The sequence below is a fragment of the Thamnophis elegans genome, chromosome 8, assembly GCF_009769535.1.
Source record: "Thamnophis elegans isolate rThaEle1 chromosome 8, rThaEle1.pri, whole genome shotgun sequence".
Lineage (NCBI taxonomy): Eukaryota > Metazoa > Chordata > Lepidosauria > Squamata > Colubridae > Thamnophis > Thamnophis elegans.
Window position 1 is genome coordinate 80,081,334 of NC_045548.1, and position 18,379 is coordinate 80,099,712.

The 18,379-nt window shown below is 53.2% G+C and overlaps 1 protein-coding gene across 1 annotated transcript; it reads right to left on the reverse strand.

Annotated features, from left to right (window-relative positions):
• Window positions 1-5,635: 5,635 nt before the first annotated feature.
• On the reverse strand, window positions 5,636-17,726 carry LOC116512084 (cytochrome P450 11B, mitochondrial-like). Its single transcript, XM_032222359.1, has 9 exons — window positions 17,488-17,726; window positions 15,019-15,174; window positions 13,272-13,471; window positions 11,261-11,464; window positions 10,227-10,381; window positions 8,592-8,758; window positions 7,314-7,392; window positions 6,336-6,527; window positions 5,636-5,749 (listed from the first exon to the last, which is right to left on the reverse strand). The coding sequence occupies exons 1-9, from the start codon at window positions 17,724-17,726 to the stop codon at window positions 5,636-5,638; spliced, it is 1,506 nt and encodes a 501-aa protein (XP_032078250.1).
• Between the last annotated feature and the right edge of the window lie 653 nt (window positions 17,727-18,379).

The following is an 18,379-nucleotide window of genomic DNA, read 5'->3' on the forward strand; positions in this document are numbered from 1 at the left end:
TCGGAGGAAGCCGCCAGCGCCGCCCCCCCCCCGCGTCGCCTCGGGGACGCCGTAGCCCCGCCCACCGCACGCGCACAGCCCCGCCCTCCCTCGCTCCCGCCCTCTCTCTCTCTGCCTCCCTCTCTCTCCGCCGGCACGCCAGACGCTCTCGCGCGCCCGCCGGGAAATGTAGTCCCTTTTAAACGCGCCCGCCCGGCGCGCCCGCCAATGGCAGGCGAGGGGGCGGGGCGCGTCCTGGGGAGCGGGAGGGGCTTGGGATGGATGGGCGGGAAAATCTTCTGCCTCAGAAGCCGGGTCTTCTTAACCCTTGCTTACCCGCCGCTTTGGTTTAGACTGCTAGAGGGTGGAAGCGCGGCGGGGGGAGCCCTTCCTTTCCCTCATCGGGGCATTTGGGCCTTCGATCGGTCCGAGCCCCGAGGGTGTCCCTGGATCCTTCTCAGCCCGGCCCTCACGGCGCGGAACTACAAGTCCCGAGGAGCTCCGCGCGGCCAGGCACCGCCCTCCGCCTCCAGCGCAGACGAGCGGCGCACTCGGCCAATGGGAGAGCGGGGGCGTGGTTTCTCTCGCCGGCTGCCCGCGGGCGACGCGCGGCGCTGGAATCGCAGCTGCTGCGAATTGGGGGCGGGGCTGGCCGTTCGGAGAGACCCCCCCCTCGGGAGTCTGCGGCCCGCCCCTCCCCGGGGGGGAAAAACCTGTGGCAAAGCCGGGGGGGGGGATGCAGGGGTACCGCGCTCCGTTCGGGGGTCTCCGCCAGGTGAACCGCGTTAGAGTAGAAGAGGAACAGAATAGAGGCAAGGTGTAGGGGAGTAGAGTAGAGGGGTTGGGTAGTAGAGTAAAAGGGTAGAGGAGAAGACTAGGGGAGTAGAGTAGAGGAGTAGAATAGAGTAGCGGAGTCATAAAATAGAGTAGAGTAGTACAGTTGTAGAATAGAATACTAGGGTAGGGTAGACCAGAGTAAAGTAGTAGGGTAGAAGAATAGAGTAGTAGAATGGAATAGAGTAGAAGAGTAGACTACAGGAGTAGACTAGGATAGAAGAGTAGACTAGAGGAGTAGAGTAGAGTGGTAGGGTAGAAGAGTAGAGGAGTAGAATGGAATAGAGTAGTAGAATAGGGTAGAAGAGTAGAGGAGTAGAGTACAAGGGTAGGGTAGAAGAGTAGTAGAATGGAGTAGAGTAGAATAGAAGAGTAGAGTAGTAGACTAGGATAGAAGAGTAGACTAGAGGAGTAGAGTAGAGTGGTAGGGTAGGGTAGAAGAGTAGAGTACTAGAATAGAGAAGAAGAGTAGGGTAGTAAAGTAGTAGAATAGAGTACAAGGCTAGGGTAGAAGAGTAGAGTTCAGTTTTTTTATTGGCTGTGTGATTGGACCCAAATGAGTTTGTCCCTGGTGCAGAAGCTCTGTGTACATAAGCAAGTGATAAATCATAATCATAAAATACCATCATCATAAATCAGATACAACACTAAATGATGGCTTTAGAATACTCAAATAAAAGCCATCAACCTAAATCATAAGATACGAACAACCGAGTGTTAGTCATAAGAAGCTAAGGAAATGGGTGGTAGGAAAGATGAAAAGATAAGCAGAGTAATAGTAATACAGCCCTGCTAGGTAGTTTGACCTCCGCCGGGCATAGACAGTGTTGTGGGAAACAGTTGTTTAGCAGATGGATGGCGGGGTGGGGGGCTGTCCTTGGGTCTCCTTGTCTAGGGTGTGCAATGCCCCATAGCGTCCTCTTGAGGGAGGAAGTGTAAACAGTTCACCTCCAAGAGGTAAGGAGGGGTCTGTAGGTATTTCCACAGCCTGAAAACGAAAGGACTGGGAAGGGCTCATGGACAGTTGCAACAGAGGTGGGTTTCTACTGGTTTGTACCGGTTCAGGCGAACCATTAGTGGTAATTTGGCCTGGGTTGCAGAACCGGCAGAGACCCAGGCTGGCCATGCCCTCGAACCAGTTCCCCGGTCTCCACTGCCATTGCCAGCATGTTTTTTAGTAGTTATTCATGTTCTTCACGCATGCGGAGAACAATTTACAGTGAACTGCACACGCAAAACGAACCTGTACCAACGCCAGTAGAAACCCACCCCTGGGATGCAAGATGATCTCTCCCCCCCCCACGCCCCACCCCCAACGTTGGCAGGGGTACTGCCTCTCTTGGAAACAGCCAGGGGAGGGGTCTGCCTTGCGGGGGGGGGGGCTCCGCACAGGAATCCGTAGAGCTACCCGCGGACGGCAGAGCAGACCCCGCCTGGGTTGGGCTGAAGGTGGGGATGAGGTCCAGAAGGATTTGGGGAGGAAATGAAGCCCTTGGCTGGTTGTTTATGCCCTGCATTTATTACATTTACAAATAATAAATTTTATATCGGAGGAAGAAGGTGTGTTGTGTCATTTTTACAAATGGTTAAATCGCAGCAGCTGGACCAACCTTTATTACAACTCAAGATGTTTCCTTACTCATCCAGGTAGCTTCCTTCAGCCAAAATAAACATTTGGGGTAGTCAGAGAGCGGTTGGAATAAACCCCGACTCTTGCCATACAGGCTGCAGGGGCTTTACTTTATTGCCACTGCACATGGTGCAAAGACATTAAGTGCCATCTTCAGTGCACATTATAATTATAAAACTAAAAACACCAACAGGCATCCTTTCCATTCTATATCAGTGATGGTGAACCTTTTTTTGGTTCGCGTGCCAAAAGCAGGGGGAGCGCAAGGGGGTCGTGCATGGGTGTGCCATACCCAAATGCTATGCGTAAGACCCCAGCACGTATACGCACGTGACCCGCGCTCCCCTGTGCTTTTTTCGCCCTCCCCAGGCTCCAGAGGCTTTGTAGGAGCCTGGGGAGGGTGAAAACAGCCTCCCCGCCCCCCTGGAGGTCCTCTGGAGCGAGAAAAACCAGCCCTACGGGCAAACCGGAAGTTCAGGAACAAACTTCTGGTTTGCTCGTAGGGCCAGTTTTAGCCCTCCGCAGCCTTCAGGAGGTTTCCCTGAAGGCTCCGGAGGACGAAAAACAACCCTACAAGCAAACCGGAAGTGACTTCCGGTTTCTCCGTGGGGTCGTTTTTCAGGTGACAAATGGCCTCAGAAGAAGGCCGAAGCCTTTTGTGCCCTGACAAATGGCTGTGCGTGCCGCCTGTGTCATAGGTTCGCCATCACGGTTCTATATAATTGAAACTGAAAACCTGATATTGCACTATACTGTAGAATTCTGCTCTGGGATAGAGGCTGTTTTTCAGCCTGTTTGTCCTTGTTTTTGTTGCCTTGTACCGGCTGCCAGATGGTAATAGTCCCCCCCCCCAAAAAAAAAGGTGCCCAGGATGAGAGGGATCTTTAAGAATGTTTTGAACTTTCTTAATGCAGCGGGAGCTATAAAGCTCTCCCAAAATTTTCTCCCCAAATTGAAAAGCAACGCCTAAACGAAGGCCCACTTGCCCTGATTTAACCATTTTAGATCCTTGGAGAGCCGTCTGTCTGAAACGGTACTATGGGCTATAGGGCTTCCTGCCTGAGCAGGGAGTTGGACTAGAAGACCTCCAAGGCCCCTTCTGACCCCGTGAACCTGAAGGGCAGTGCTTTGAGAAGGGAAGAAGACCAGTCTTCTCAACCAGGAGAGAGATGTTGCATCCAGGGCGAAAGGCTAAACTTTGTCCCCATAGCCAGCAGCATGGAGGAGGCCTCTCCTCCAGGAACACAGATGAGCTGTCAAAAGGGATTCAGGTCAGACTTCCGGTTTGGGCCTGAGAGGAGTTGTTGTTAACAGCTCCGGATTCTTGGCTGCGTTAAGCTGTCTAAACAGTATCCACCAACTGTTTGACACTTTGATTACCTCTTCTCCGGGCATAGGAGGAGGAGGCGAGTAAGCTATGTTTGGGCAGCACTCCATTTAACCCCCCCCCCAGAACATAAATCTGGGGGTGGAAAGACGGAGCCACCTGGTAATATAGTGGATTCTCCGCATCAAGGACTTCTGCCGTCCACCCTCAGCTCAAGGATTGATTTATTACCGATTCCAATACGGGCAGAACTGATACTGGAGAACTTCTAATTGTATGTATAAAGACTTTAACTCCATTTTTTAAAGAATTCCTTCTGACAAATTACTTGCTAGAAATACACAGAAAATGGCGCCGAACAGCTTTGTAGGAAGAGTCAGGCTCTGATGACACAGATTTTTACGGAGCTCAGAACATTTAAATATCATTAAATCAGTAGTGATTTATTACTAAATAGTAATTGCTGGACAAGTGGTTTGCCTGGATTTAGTAATTGGGTGGAGAAGATTAAATGTGGAATGGCTTCTAAGGAGCATAAGATTAATGCTTTGAAGAGCGCTGGTAATTCACCTGCCCCCGGAACTAAATTACAGTCACTACTTCCCCCCACAACCTCCTCCTACCCCTGCAGGGGAGCCTTTGACCAGAGAAATACTGCAAAAAGATCTAAGTGTTGCCTTAGCTGAGGCCCTAAAAAATCATGCAGCTGCGATGGAAATTAAAATAAAGGAAGAGATATCTGCTGCCCATAAGGAATTGTCAGAAGAGCTCATGAATTCGGTCCAGACTCGGAACCAACAAATTAGAGACGATATTTTGGAGGCTTTTAAGTGTATATTGGCTTATGTATTAGGAATCGAACATAAATTGGAAGATCTTAATGATTCCAATATTAATTTGGTAATGAAAATGAATGTGGTTCAACAAAAGGTTGGTGATGCAGAAAATGAAATTATAATGCTGCAGTACATACAGATGGAATTTGCCTTAAGGATAAGAGGCCTCAGAAAAATCTAGAAAATTTGAAGCTCTTCAGTCTTCATTGGAAAACCTCCAGCGATGGGGACGGACGGACGGACGGACGGACACGCACACACACACCCCCCTCCCTACCTTGCATTTTTAATCCCTTGTCCAGAGAGAGGAAAGCGTCCCTCAGTCGTGCCCTGAGAGTGATGGAGGCCTTTTTTCTACACCCCCACCCACCCCTGGAGTTACCAGGTTGGGGGCAGGCGGGCCTCAGCCCCTCTGGGGTTACACCTGACAGAAGGCTGTCAATCACAGAACATCAGCTGCAGGTATATTTATTTTTGCTTGATTCCCAACAGAAGGTCCTTCCACCCTTTGCATATATGGACTGAGGGGGGAAAAAACTCCAAAAAGTAAAATTAAAAAACCGGGATAAGATTTATTTATTCATTGATCATTGAAACCGCCCTTCTCCCTCAGAAGGAGATTCTGGATGCTGCTTCGAAGTTTGCAGGAGGCCTCCCTCTTCCCCCCCCCCCCACTAATTGCAAATGGGAAGGGGCTTATTTGGTCCCCCCCCCAAGACAGCATGATGGGGAGTGGGCGGAACTGGGGGAGGAAACTGGATCAATGAAGGAGAATCAGGGTTGGCATGAGGGGTCCTTGGTTCTCTCTGAGCTTGGTGGTTTTCTGGCAGGCGTCTCACGACCCATCTGGGTAACCTCATCAGTGCTAGTAAGGAGTGTGGAGTTTGCTCTCAGGAGGCAGCTGTGCAAACTGGGAGGCTTCCAAGTCTTTGAGAATTGGTCCTGCCCCTTCTCCCCCTTCCCCTCCCCCCCCGCCTGCAGACTGTAGGGCAGAGCCGGTGGGCGGGATGACTCCGCGCGGAGAGCCCTCTAGTCAATGGGGCGGAAGGTGAGCCGAGGCGGCTTCTCCGGCTTCAGGATGAAGCTGTAGATGGTGCGGAGGTCTTCCTTGGAGACGGTGTCAATCTTGAAGTTCTTCAAGATCTGCAAGAGCCCCGTGATGGCCATGAGGAGGAGAGGCCCCCGGAAGGCTCCTCCGCCCCTCGGGGTCCTTTCCGGCCTCCCCCATTGCATTCAGTGGGCTTCACTTCCCATAATCCCCGGCCAGCTCGCTGGCCATCTAGCAAAGCACCCACCCTGGCCCTCCTCCTACAGGTAGTCCTCGAGTTACCGCCACAGTTGACCAACATTTCCACCGCTAAGCAAGTCAGTTAAGTGAGTTTTGCTCCACTTTACGACCTTTTTGCCACGTTTGTGAAGTGAATCACCGCAGTGGTGGAGTTAGTGACCCGGTCGTTAAGCGAATCCAGCTTCTCCATTGACTTTGCTCATCAGAAGGTCACAAAAGGGGATCACGTGACCCCGGAACACGGCCACTGTCGTAAATATGACTCAGTGGCCGAGCGTCTTGAATTTTGACCATGGGGATGAGGTCGTAAGTGTGAAAAATGGCCTCCTTTTCCCGGGGCTGTTGTGACTGCCAACGGTCACTAGTTGAGGACTCCCCTAGGCGGAGCAGGTGACTGTCTGCCCCCCCGCCTTCCCCTCCCTCCTCCCCCTCCCCACTCACGTGCATGAGGAAGAGGGTCATTTCAGCCTCTGCCAGCCTCCGGCCGATGCACTGGCGGGAGCCGAAGCCGAAGGCCAGGGCCTTGAAGCTGTTGTCCTCCTTGCCCAGCCAGCGGGAGGGCTGGTACTGCTCGGGGTCCTTGAACACCGCCGGGCTCCGTCCCATGGAGTACAGCCCCACCTGGCAGAGAGTCTGAGGGCAGGAGAGGGGGGGCTCCTGAGGGGCAGGGTCTCATGTTGCAGCCCAGCCCCCATCGATCCAATTCCCCACCACCATCACACTTGAGCCCCAAACCTCTGTCGCTAAGCGAAACATTTATTCAGTGAGTTTGGCCCTATCTTACAACCTTTCTTGCCACAGTTGTTAAGTGAATCGTTGCAATTAAGTGAGTCACATGGTTGTTAAGTAAATCTGGCTTCCCCATGGACTTGGCTTGTCAGAAGGCCACAAACAGGGATCACGTGACCGTCGTAAGTATGAGCCAGTTGCCAAGGGTCTGATGCTGCAACGGTCATAAGTGAGGAAAAGGGGGATCGCATTACCCCGGGCCACTATAATGGTCGCATATATGAGTCCGTTCCCAAGCGTCGGAAATCTGATCACGTGACCATGGGGATGAGGTCGTAAGTGTGGGAAATGGCCCTAAGTCACTTTTTAAAGTGCTGCTGTAACTTTGAATGGTCACTAAGTGAAATGTTGTAAGTCAAGGACTATTTGCAGTCACTGTTGTTAACCAGAAGAGGGAGGGGCGAAGAAGGGCAGCCTGAAGAGAAGCCAGCCTCCCCCAAGCCTCATCCATGAAAAGGCCATGGGGAGCCATAAGAGGGGGTGCATGGGGGGGGGAGCTGACGGGGTCTCCTGCTCCCTGGAAGTGTTTTTTACAGGGGTTTGAACCCCGGAAATCCTGGGCTCCAGTTTGGCCCCCCGTCAGGCCAAGCGAGGCCTGTGATGTGTAGGGGGAGGGGACGCAGCACTTACACCAGCCGGCACACAATAATTCTGGAGCACCACGTCTCGCAGAGGATAGCGCTGGATGGTGATGCCCACCGGGTAGAGCCTGGAAGAGAGGGAGGAGAAAAGGCTGGCTGCTGCTTCCCCTCTGCTCCCCCACAGTCCATGTCTCTTTCCCTGGTTGTTTCAAAGCTCGGATGATGGATGTTGGAGTTCAAAGCAGCCGGCCAGAAACCAGCAGGCTGTGAATTCTAGTTCGGCCTCAGGCATAGAGACAGCTGGGTGGCCTTGGCCAGTCCCTCCCCCCCCCCCCGCAGGGAAAAGAGACCAGCAACCCACTCCTGAAAAAAATGTGGTCCGTGCAGTTGAGGGGAGCATCCAAAAGTGCTTCATGCTTGGAAGGGAGATCAGTTCTCACGGTTAGTTGTTCCTATTACCGTATTTTTCAGAGTATAAGACGCACCAAGATTTTGAAGAGGTAAATTAAAAAAAAATGGTTTTGCATTCTGGAGGCCTCCCAAACCCTCTGCATGCCTCATTTTTCATGAAGAACAGGGCAAAGAATTTGAGAGGCCTGCAAAGTGCTCCCGGGGACTGGGGGGGGGGCAAAAATGAACAAAATACGGTCCGTTTTTGCCCTCCCCAGCCCCCAGGAGCACTTTGCAGGCCTCCCAAGCCCTCTGCACAGCCGTTTTTTGCAAAGGGGGCGGGGTTTCGGGAGGCCACAAATGCTGTGTTCAGTGTATAAAACGCACCCAGATTTTCACTCTCTTTTTTTGGGGGGGGAAGGTGTATCTTATACTCTGAAAAATACGGTAGATTTGTATCTGGTTACTATTTTGTACTTTAAATAATTTAAAATGGTGAAAGTGTACAATATTATTTCCCCCCCTTCTTTTCCCCACAACAACCCTGTGAGGTGGGTTGGGCTGAAACAGAGCGAATACTAGGCCAAAGTCATTCAGCAGGCTTTAATGCCTAAAGGCATGACGAGAACTCGCTCTCCCCTAATGCAGTGTTTCTCAACCTTGGCAACTTGAAGATGTCCGGACTTCAACTCCCAGAATTCCCCAGCCAGCATTCGCTGGCTGGGGAATTCTGGGAGTTGAAGTCCGGACATCTTCAAGTTGCCAAGGTTGAGAAACACTGCCGTAATGATTTGCTCAAATTCACCCAGGTGGCTTCTAAGGCGGGACTGGAACTCAGAGTCTCCTGGTTTCTAGGCCACGACCTTAGCCAGGGCTGTTCCCCCCAGGCATTCAGACACCCATGTCAGCCAGCCCCCCCCCCACTGCTCCCCCTTACCTCAGCGTCTCCTTCAGGGCCCCCTTGAGCAGCGGCATGGCGTTCAGCACCTTGGAGAGCTCCTTGGAGCCCTGCACCTGGGCTTCCCGGATCTCCTCCCGGATGGCCGCCTGCACCTGGGGGTTGCGGGCCAGCTCGAAGAGGGTGAAGAGCAGAGGCATGGCCGTCTGCGGGGGGAGACGGGGAGAGGGCCAGGAGGGGGGAGTGGATGGATGGATGGATGGATGGATGGATAAGCCAGAGGAAAGGAGGGGTGGGCAGGGGAGTGGATGGATGGATGGATGGATGGATGGATGAATGGATAAGCCAGAGGAAAGGAGTGGTGGGCAGGGGAGTGGATGGATGGATGGGTGGATGGATGGGGCAGGGGAGAGGAAGGCAGGGAAGGAGAGAGGAGGGGGAGAAATTGTTCAGAATCTCACGCACGAGCAACCAACTCTCCTGCAGTGACCCGCCTTTCAATTTTTGAGCCACTGTTATCACCCTCAGCTGGAGACTGATTTGGACCTGCCTCTCTGTGCCTGGATGAAATGGAATAAAATTAGGCCTGACACTGGAAGACGTGCCAATTCCCCACACACACACAGTCGACCTGCAAGGGTTCCGCTCTTTGTGATTGCGGTGCTGATAAGCAAACTATTAAACGTATTGTGCAAGGCTGCCCACGCTGTGTGTCCTCTGGGTCCCCAGAAGATCTGCAGGAACAAGGCCTATATAGAGCCGAGGTGGCGCAATGGTTAAATGCAGCACTGCAGGCTACTTCAGCTGACTGCAGTTCTGCAGTTCGGCTGTTCAAATCTCACCGGCTCAGGGTTGACTCAGCCTTCCATCCTTCCGAGGTGGGTGAAATGAGGACCCAGACTGTGGGGGCAACATGCTGACTCTGTAAACCGCTTAGAGAGGGCTGAAAGCCCTATGAAGCGGTATATAAGTCTAACTGCTATTGCTATTGCTGCTATTGCCAGAGAGGAGATCGCCTGCAGGGCTCATCTGGACACCCCAGTTCTGAGGACGTCCCTGCCATCATCTCCATCTACATTGTGGATATAATAACTTGGGTTGTGTGTGTGTGTGTGTGTGTGTGTGTGTGCTTCCTTCTCTTCTGTCATGTTCTCACATTGTATCCTGAATGAAGGATTAATCCTGGGACCCATTGTCCCTCCAGAGCCACTCAGACAAGCAGCCTGTCAGAAGAGCCTCTGAACCTGTCCCGGGTGCCCGGAGCCTCTGTGCCCAACGTCAAGAAGTCGCTGCTGGGCAACCTGGGAACCTCTGCGCTCTTGGCAGCCTCTTTCTTTGCCTTGGGGGCTTAGCACCTTTGAAAGGCTGGCATTGCAAACGGTGTAAAGGCGGGCAGTTGGTGGCTACTACTTTTCTTACAACCAGCAGAAGCTGCGTCACAAATATTGTTCTCAGCTGCTAGAAAAGTTGTGCTGTGCATCAGCCCAAGAATGGTGTGGAAGATTCCCACAAAAACCGGGGGAACTCAGGGGTCTCTCTCCCCCCCCCATTCCTAGAGGTTCCCCACCATCAGCAGGGCCAGGGGGCCAAGGGGTAGCCTGTGTGTTCCATGGTGCAACCAGCATCCTTGTTCCCTCCTTGGAGATAACCGGTGTGTCCCAGAGGCGCACTCACTGTGTCCACACCCCCGGCTGTTAACTCGGTGACGTTGGCCTTGATGGAGTCGAGGGGCAGCTCGGCCTGGACCAGCAGTTCTGCCATGATGCCCGAATACTTGCGGGGTTTCCCCAGGCAAAACTCCTGGTAGATGTTCTGGATGCATTTGTCAGCTGGAAGAGACGACCCAAGGAGGGGAAGCCCTGTGAGCCCCCCACCCCCCCGAGACCCTGCTCCATGTGGGCCCCACCACTCAGGACACAGGGAATCTGAATGGAAATGGGGATGCCATGCAGAACACCAGGGACCTCTCTGTCCATCCTTCCTTCCTTCTTTTTTCTTTCTTTCTTCCCATCCTTCCTTCCTTCCAACCCCTCCTCCTCCTCCCTGTAAACCCCACTCCCTGCCAGGACTGATGGTGCTACTTATTGGTTCATGAAATGTCTGCAAGAAAACCACCAAGCTCAGAGAGCACCAAGGACCCCACAGTCCTTCCTTCTTTCTCTTTCTTTTTTCCCCCCCTTTCTTTCTTCCTTCCCATCCTTCCTTCCTTCCAACTCCTCCTCCGCCCTCCTGAAAACCCCACTCCCTGCCAGGACTGATGGTGCTACCTAGTTGGGTCATGAAATGTCTGCAAGAAAACCCCCAAGCTCAGAGAGACCACACCGTTCAATCCTGAGCTGCAAAGACTCTCCTTTGTCCGACCCATCCTTCTCCTGCGTGGGAAGAGGGCTTCCAGAATGGCAGGGTCATGCTGGAGCAGCTTCCTCCCTTCTGAGCCCTTCTCCCATCGCCTCCCACCGGACAGGAGGCGGAGAGATATCTAGGGGGCCTGAGGGCAGCTGCGAAGGGCCTGGCTGTGGAAGGACAGATGCTGTCCCTGAAATTCTCAGAGAATGGCCTTTAACCAACCCTAACCCTAGACCCTGCCCCATTGTGTCATCTCTCTCTCTCTCCCCCAACCCACTTTGCAGTTCCCCTTCAGGCCCCTCCCCAGTTGGAAGTGATCTGCACCCCCGCAAACCCCCCTGCCCGGCTCCTCCCAGGCTGACCATGGCTGAAGATGGTGTCCCAGGCCTTCAGGTGCTCCTGCCAGAGCCGGTTGTTCACCCAACGCATCACGCCTGGGGGGATGAAGAGCAGAGGCAGGGTGGTCTGCAGCATGGTCTCCACGGCGTTGATGAACTCCTGGGACTCGGGCTTGGGACTTTCCTCCAGGAGGCCCAGGCGCTCCCCATACAAGGCGTAGCTGCTGGCTGTTGGTGAAGGGTCACGGGGGAGAGGAGAAGGTCAAGCCGCAGGGCCCAGCCAGAGAAAGGAGGGAAATCACCCCCCCGCCACAGTCCAGGGCTAGGAGGCTTATTTGGGCCATTTGGTCCCTTCTGGAATTCTCCTACAAGAGGAGATCGGAAGGATGGCAATACCTGGACAGGTGTGTCACCGGCCGATTCATCCATCAGCCGCCTCCACTTTGAGGTTCTCCAGATAGGGCAGGTTCAACTTCCACTTCATGCTCCTGAAATGGCTAGTTAGCCTTGGAGATTAGGACCGGGGTTTAACTTAGCAACTGAGTTAACTGGGTTTTCTGGATTCGCACAATCCTCTGAAACTTGTAAAACCAGGGCTGTCCAGCCTCAGCCACTTTTAAGACTTGTGGACTCCAGCTCCCAGAATTCCCTAGGCAACTAAGCTGACTGGAGAGTTCTGGGAGTTGAAGTCCACAAGTCTTAAAGTTGCGAAGTTGGACTTCCCTGCTTTAGACTTATGGACTCCTTGGGACACCCCAAAGACTACATGTCAACTCGTAAAGTTGCCATGGTGAGGAAAGGAGGGGGGGGAGCACATTCCATGCCTACCTCAGATTACTACAGCAGGCTTGGGAGGCATGCACCTCGTTAGAGAATGTGATTTGTGACACAGACTGAGGAGAGGGAAGAAACAAAGTTCAGCCATCATTTATATGAGGTCAGATCTGACTGCAATGGAGTAGTGTTGAAATGGTGTTCCTAATAAATGACTGGTTTTCTTTTGAAACTTGGCTCAAGGTTCATGAATTAATTAGGGCATCTTTCAGAAACCTGACAGACAGATAGATCTAACCTTAAATTATGGCAGAACTTTGCCCCTGTTTCTTCCCTAACCTAAATGGACTTTGGTTGGAAAGCTGGCTGGCTAGAAAATTCTGGGTGTTGAAGTCCACAGGTCTTAACAGTTGCCAAGATTGGACACCCTTGTCCTAAAGGGAAATGCAACCTGGGGCCGACAGACAGACAGACACCTTTGGCAAAGGGACCCTTCCATAGGCAGCACAATGGGCTGGGACCTTCTGGGAGTTGAAGTCCACAGGTCTTAAAAGTTGCCACAGTTGGGCACACCTGCCCTGAGCCAAGGCTTCCCTTGCAAGGCTGAGCTACTGAGTCACAAGGTTAAGGCTAACCAGCTGGTTAGTTGAATGCAACTGTGGGAGGTTTAAATGAATTGGTTAAGTAGCTGTCAGCCGCTCCTGAAACCCGGAACATGACAGTAAGTCACCTCTAACCTCCTGGGTTAGGTCCTCGGATGTATGCACACCCCGGGTGCGCGCCCAGTTCAACCGCAGACATCCCGGTAAACCAGGGAGGGACACCGCTAATAGTGCACCTTGTCTTCCAGGTTCCACCCCAGTGGTAGGGGGCGGCATGTCAGCCCTTGGGCTGCCATTTGCGCAGACGGGTCCAGCATGCCCTGCGAGGGTTACGTCAATGGCCCCGTGTACAGAGATGATCCTGCCAGCTTTGGCCCTCAGTGGGTGAAGTAGAAGCCTCTCTGTTCTCGTGACTGCCTGTTTCTCCATCAGCTTTGGACCCTCCCCCTACTGGAGGGGCCCCTTGGGGTCCTTTTCCCTGCCCCTTCCAAGTAACACATAGCCCGCCTGAGGAAGGAGGCCCGCCTGGCTTTCAGAGGGAGCCAGGAGAACTCCCAGGCTTCAACAGAGGTGTCCCCAAGGGTGAGGCGCAGCGGGACGCATGCAGAAGGGAGTGAGGCCCTGCTGGGACAGGGCCCTCTTGGGAGGCCTGCCTGTACCTTCCAGCGTGAAGCGGAAGAGGTCGTGGTAGAGATCAACGGTCAGAGACCCTCGGCTGTTCTTCCGGACCTGCCGGTGCATGAAGGCCACAAAGTCCTCAGCCACCGTGTTCAGGAAGGGCAGGAACTTGCGGGTGCCGGCAGGGCTGATCACTTCCTTGTTGAGGATGAGCCGGTCGGAGCGCCACTCTTCCCCGTTCCTGCAAGATAAGGTCACCCCCACAGGTGAGACCTGGCGCCATGCAAGGCCTCCGTGCCCCCATTCATTGAAGGAGCCTCCCTTGTCTCTCTAGTGGTGGGATTCAAAAACTGGTTCTGTGGACGTGGCTTGGTGGGCATGACAGGGGAAGGATACGGTAATATCCTCATTTCCTCCCAATCAGCTGGGACTCGGGAGGCAGAGAATAGACGGGGGCGGGGCCAGCCAGAGGTGGTATTTACCGGTTCTCCGAACTACTCAAAATCTTCGCTCCCGGTTCTCCAGAACTGGTCACAACCTGCTGAATACCACCTCTGCTCTGCCCTCCCCAATCCAGACCCTTCCCCCTTCCCACTCAAGCCCCTTCAGACACCCCCTTCCCTTCCATGAATTGTCCATCCATGTCATCATTAGTGCAAGAAGGAGGACAGGATTCAGCAGCCCACCTTCATTTCAAAGACAAAGGCTCCTCTTTTGGAGACAGCAAAATCCACACTTTGGACAGAGAGGACAGCTGGTTTGAAAGAGGAGCCAAAGAGGGCATTTATGTCCAAACTGAGCAGCCCTCCCTCAACAGAAGGGGAGGTACACAACAACCTCATCTATCTCCAGTCTACAAGAAGGTCCTTTCAACAGTTCCAAGAGGCCCCACCCCTGTTTGCAGCTCTCAGGTGCCCCTCAGGACACAGAGAAACCTCCAAGTGGCCTCAAGGACCCTCTCAAAGGGTGCAAATGTCCAGCTGTCTGCAAGGAGTATCAATCCTTCCGTTCTTCACCATCCAGTCAGAGCTGAAGAAGCTCTTTGGAGGAGAAGCGAAACCTCTTCAAACAAAAACAAAAACACTCCAGGTGCCTCTTGAAAAAAGCACCTTTGGGACCACCTGGGGTGACAGGGAACCTCCACAGACATTATTCCAAGAAGGTTGCTGGAGCCAGAGATGGGAAGAGCTTTTCAGCCCAAGGTCCACTTTCCATGAAGGAAGGGGAGTGTCAGGATCACGAAGGGAGCTGGGCCTTGGGCCGAAAAGGTCTCCCCTTCCTCAGGTAAGGATGACCTTCTACCAGGACCTGCCCATGATAAAAAGGGAGGCCCCTTGTACTTCTGGCTCATGGGTTCCTTATGCCAGTGTTTCTCAACCTTGGAGACTTGAAGTCCTGTGGACTTCAAGTCTCCAAGGTTGAGAAACACTGCCTTATGCAGCCATCTTTGCTCCGGCATTTGGGCAAAAGCCGCAGGTGAGCCAGCCCTGAAACTCTCCCCCCTGTGGTTGGGGGTCCTCCATCTCCTTCTGGAGACATCCCACCAAGGAGGTTGACCTCTTGGAGGCTTCCCTCAAATCTGCCCATTGGGACAATTCCTTGGAGCAGGACTGTCCGGCTTCAAAGCAGGAGGGGCACCTTCCTTCCCCGAGCAAAAGCCTTCCCTCCTCTGTCGGGGCTCCTGGCCGGCACAGCAGCTGTCCTGGTGGCCGGAGAGGGTCAGTGAGGCCTCTCTTTGGGAGAAGATGCCCTGCAGTGACATCATCTGAATGCGGCACCCTAACTTACAATAGGAAGACGCCACATTTGTGGTTCCTTAGGCTGCGGTGGGCTAGCCACGAATCTATGCCCATCCGGCGTGGAAAGATCCCCTCTGTCTGGAAGAGCTGGGCGGCATCTTGCGGTAGGAAGACGTTGACGCTGTCATGGCTGCCCACCGTCTCCCTGCCAAAGCAACAGAATCCGGTCACAGAGAGAACTGCCCACCTGCTCTGCGCTCCTGGGACCAGAGCAGAGAGCCTGGAAGGAGGGGGAGGGGAAGGAGGAAGAGGGAGAGGGAGAAGGGAGGGAGGGAGGGAAAGGAAGGAAGGAAGGAAGGAAGGAAGGGAAGGAAGGAAGGAGCAGATTGTCAAGATTCTTCCAGCCGAACTCAATATAAGTAGTTTTAGACTTCCTGCGGAATTGATTTCCTAGTCTGGTCTATGTAATATTATAGACCGTGACCCGTCAAAACCGCAGACGACAAAAGCGCGCTCGACGAAAGCGCGTACCTGACGTCATCAGCAGCGCGACGAAAAAAATTAAAAAATAAATTAAATTAAAATAAAATTAAAGCAAGCCGATTCACATAAAGGTAAGGGTTAGGGTTAGGGTTAGGGTTAGGTTTAGAGCATTAGGGTTACGTTTAGCATTAGATTAAGGGTTAGCGTTAGGTTTAGCGTTAGGTTAAGGGTTAGGTTTAGGGTTAGATTTAGGGTTAGGTTTAAGGTTAGGTTTAGGGTTAGGGTTAGGGTTAGGTTTGGGGGGGTTAGGGTAAGGTTTTCGCTTTAATTTTAAATTTTCCGCTCACAGCGCGATGTTTTCGTCGCGCTGTGATGATGTCACGTACGCGCTTTCGCGAAGCGCGATTTTGTCGTCTGCAGTTTTGTGGTGGAACCATATAGACTACAACAAACCCCTTAACCACACAAACACACACAAGCATATACCGACAATGCCTACTGCTTCAGTGCTCCCTTGAGTGCCTTGTGCAAAGCTAAAGGACCGGATGCTGAGGGAACGGAGAGTATTCCAGAGCAAGGGAGTGGAGAAAAGCACCATAGCATCTTCCAGTATTTGAGGGGTTGCCCCGCAGAAGAGGGGGGGGCAACCTATTCTCCAAAGATTCTGGGAGTTGAAGTCCACAGGACTTCAAGTTGTCAAGGTTGAGAAACACTGTCCTATAGGAACTTTCCATAGCCTCCAATCATCCCCTGTTCTTCTCTGCCGCTCGCTGGCTGGCTGGGGGGGATTCTGGGAGTCGAAGTCCCCCCATCTTCAGGGCGCCTTCCTACGTTCTGCTCTAGGACACCCATCACTGCCAGGCAGGCTTCGGCCTAGCCTCCTTCCCCCAAACAGTTTTTCCTCTTTCAGAACCAGCCAACGACTCTCCCTTCATTCTTCTGGGCACCGTCACAGTGCGTTTGCATGTGTGTGTGTGTGTGTGTGTGTGTGTGTTATTTTGTGCCCTCGCAGCGAGTTCCTCCGAATGCTTGCAAGGCATTAAAACAGTGTTTCTCAACCTTGGCAACTTGAGTTGAGGTCAAGGGGAGTTGAAGTCCACAGAACTTAAAGTTGCCAAGGTTGAGAAACACTGCTCTAGAGACATTCACTGTATCTGGGGGTGGGGGAGATTTCTGAAGTGAGGTGGTCTCCGAGGGGTCATTCTGGGGGAGGGATTTGCTTTTGGGAGTGGGTGAAATAACATGTAACAATCCTAAAAGCGAAGAAAGTCAGTCTGGGATCCGACTGTCTCTCTAATAAGGGAAAATCTTTGCAGCTCAGGGTTGAAATCTTCTTTGGGGCTCTTTCAGCTGGGGGGGTTTTGCTTGCAGGCGTTTCACGACCCAGGTAGGTAACATCATCAGTGCTAGCAGGGAGGAGGGCTGCATCTTCTAGTACTGATGATGTTACTTAGCTGGGTCATGAAACGTCTGCAAGAAAACAAACCCCAACCTCAGAGAGCACCACAGATTGGCTCTCACTCTCTCCCTCCCCCTCATTCTTTCTCTCTTTCTCTCTCCTTTCTCTCACTTTCTCTCCCCCTCTTTTTCTTTTTCTTTATCTCTTTCCCTCCCTCTCCCTTTCTCTCCCTCTCTTCCGCCCCTCTCTCTCACACACACACAATCACACATGCCGAGGTGGTGCAGTGGTTAAATGCAGCACTGCAGGCTACTTCAGCTGACTGCAGTTCTGCAGTTCAGCTGTTCTAATCTCACCGGCTCAAAGGTTGACTCAGCCTTCCATCCTTCCGAGGTGGGTAAAATGAGGACCCAGATTGTTGTTGGGGGCAAGGTGATGACTCTGTAAACCGCTTAGAGAGGGCTGAAAGCCCTATGAAGCGGTATATAAGTCTAACTGCTATTGCTATGGACACTGACTCGGGGTTAGCTGACCTCATGAGGACCTTCCTTCCAAGCCCCCTCAGGTGACCCACCCACCCCTGAAAGCCCGCAGTGGGATCCACCTGACCCCCGTCCAGGGGAAGGAGAGACTCACCTGTAGATGGGCCCCAGGTGCTGGAAGTTCCTGTCCATGACGCGATGGAGGTTCTGGAAAGCGTTGGTCCTCCAGAACTGGAAGAGATTGAGCCAGGCGCTGTGCCCGTTGCGTGGGATGGCCTCGAAGGGCTGCACCTTGGTGGGGCTCGGCTTAGCCACCACAGCGGGGGCCAGGGAGAGGGCCCGGGAAAGGCCGGGGCCAGCAGAGCGGGGCCTCAGCCGGCTGCATGCCCCCATCTCCTGCACTCTGGGCTCTCCCGGAGAGGCAGCCAAGGAGGGCTCTTTTATGCCAGTGGACGTCCCCCGCCCCCACCCCTCGCCCAAGGACAGCCGTCCCAGCAGGGAGGGTGGGGGAGCCAGGCGTGGCCTGCCCAGATCCTTTCCCTGCTGCTGCTGCTGCAGCTTCCTCTCACCTGCCCCTCCAGAGCCAGGCAGGGGGTGAGGGCTCTGGGCCCAGGGGAAGGAGTGGAAGGGACCAGGAGTCCCTCAAGGCATCTCCACTGGCATGTCGGAGGAGAAGTTTAAGTTTAAGTTTTATTTTATTTATATGCCGCCCTATTCCCTAAAAGGGACTCAGGGCGGCGAACAACTTAAACGGGCAGGGGAAACATACAAGTACAAAATACACATATTAAAATGACCAACAACCACACCTGTCGAGAGGGGAGGGGAGCTCATCAACCCCAGGCCTGCCGACACAGCCAGGTTTTAACGGCTTTTCGGAAAGCAGGGAGAGAGGTGAGGGTCCGAATCTCCACGGGGAGTTCGTTCCAAAGGGGCCAGAATTAACAGGAGCCAGAAGAGCCACAGAGGAATGGCAGAAGATCGGCAGATGATGGGCAGGCCTGCATAGCACAGCTAAAGAATTTTATGTATACTTGGGAGAGGAT

What these genes read in the sequence shown, in the direction of transcription:
- LOC116512084 (XM_032222359.1), bottom strand. Translation starts at nt 17,726, where the DNA reads ATGGGGGCATGCAGCCGGCTGAGGCCCCGCTCTGCTGGCCCCGGCCTT. An exon ending in CACCTGGGGCCCATCTACAG is followed by an intron (nt 15,175 to 17,487) that starts GTGAGTCTCTCC and finishes TTGCTTTGGCAG; the next exon opens with GGAGACGGTGGGCAGCCATG. An exon ending in GGACACCATCTTCAGCCATG is followed by an intron (nt 10,382 to 11,260) that starts GTCAGCCTGGGA and finishes CGTCTCTTCCAG; the next exon opens with CTGACAAATGCATCCAGAAC.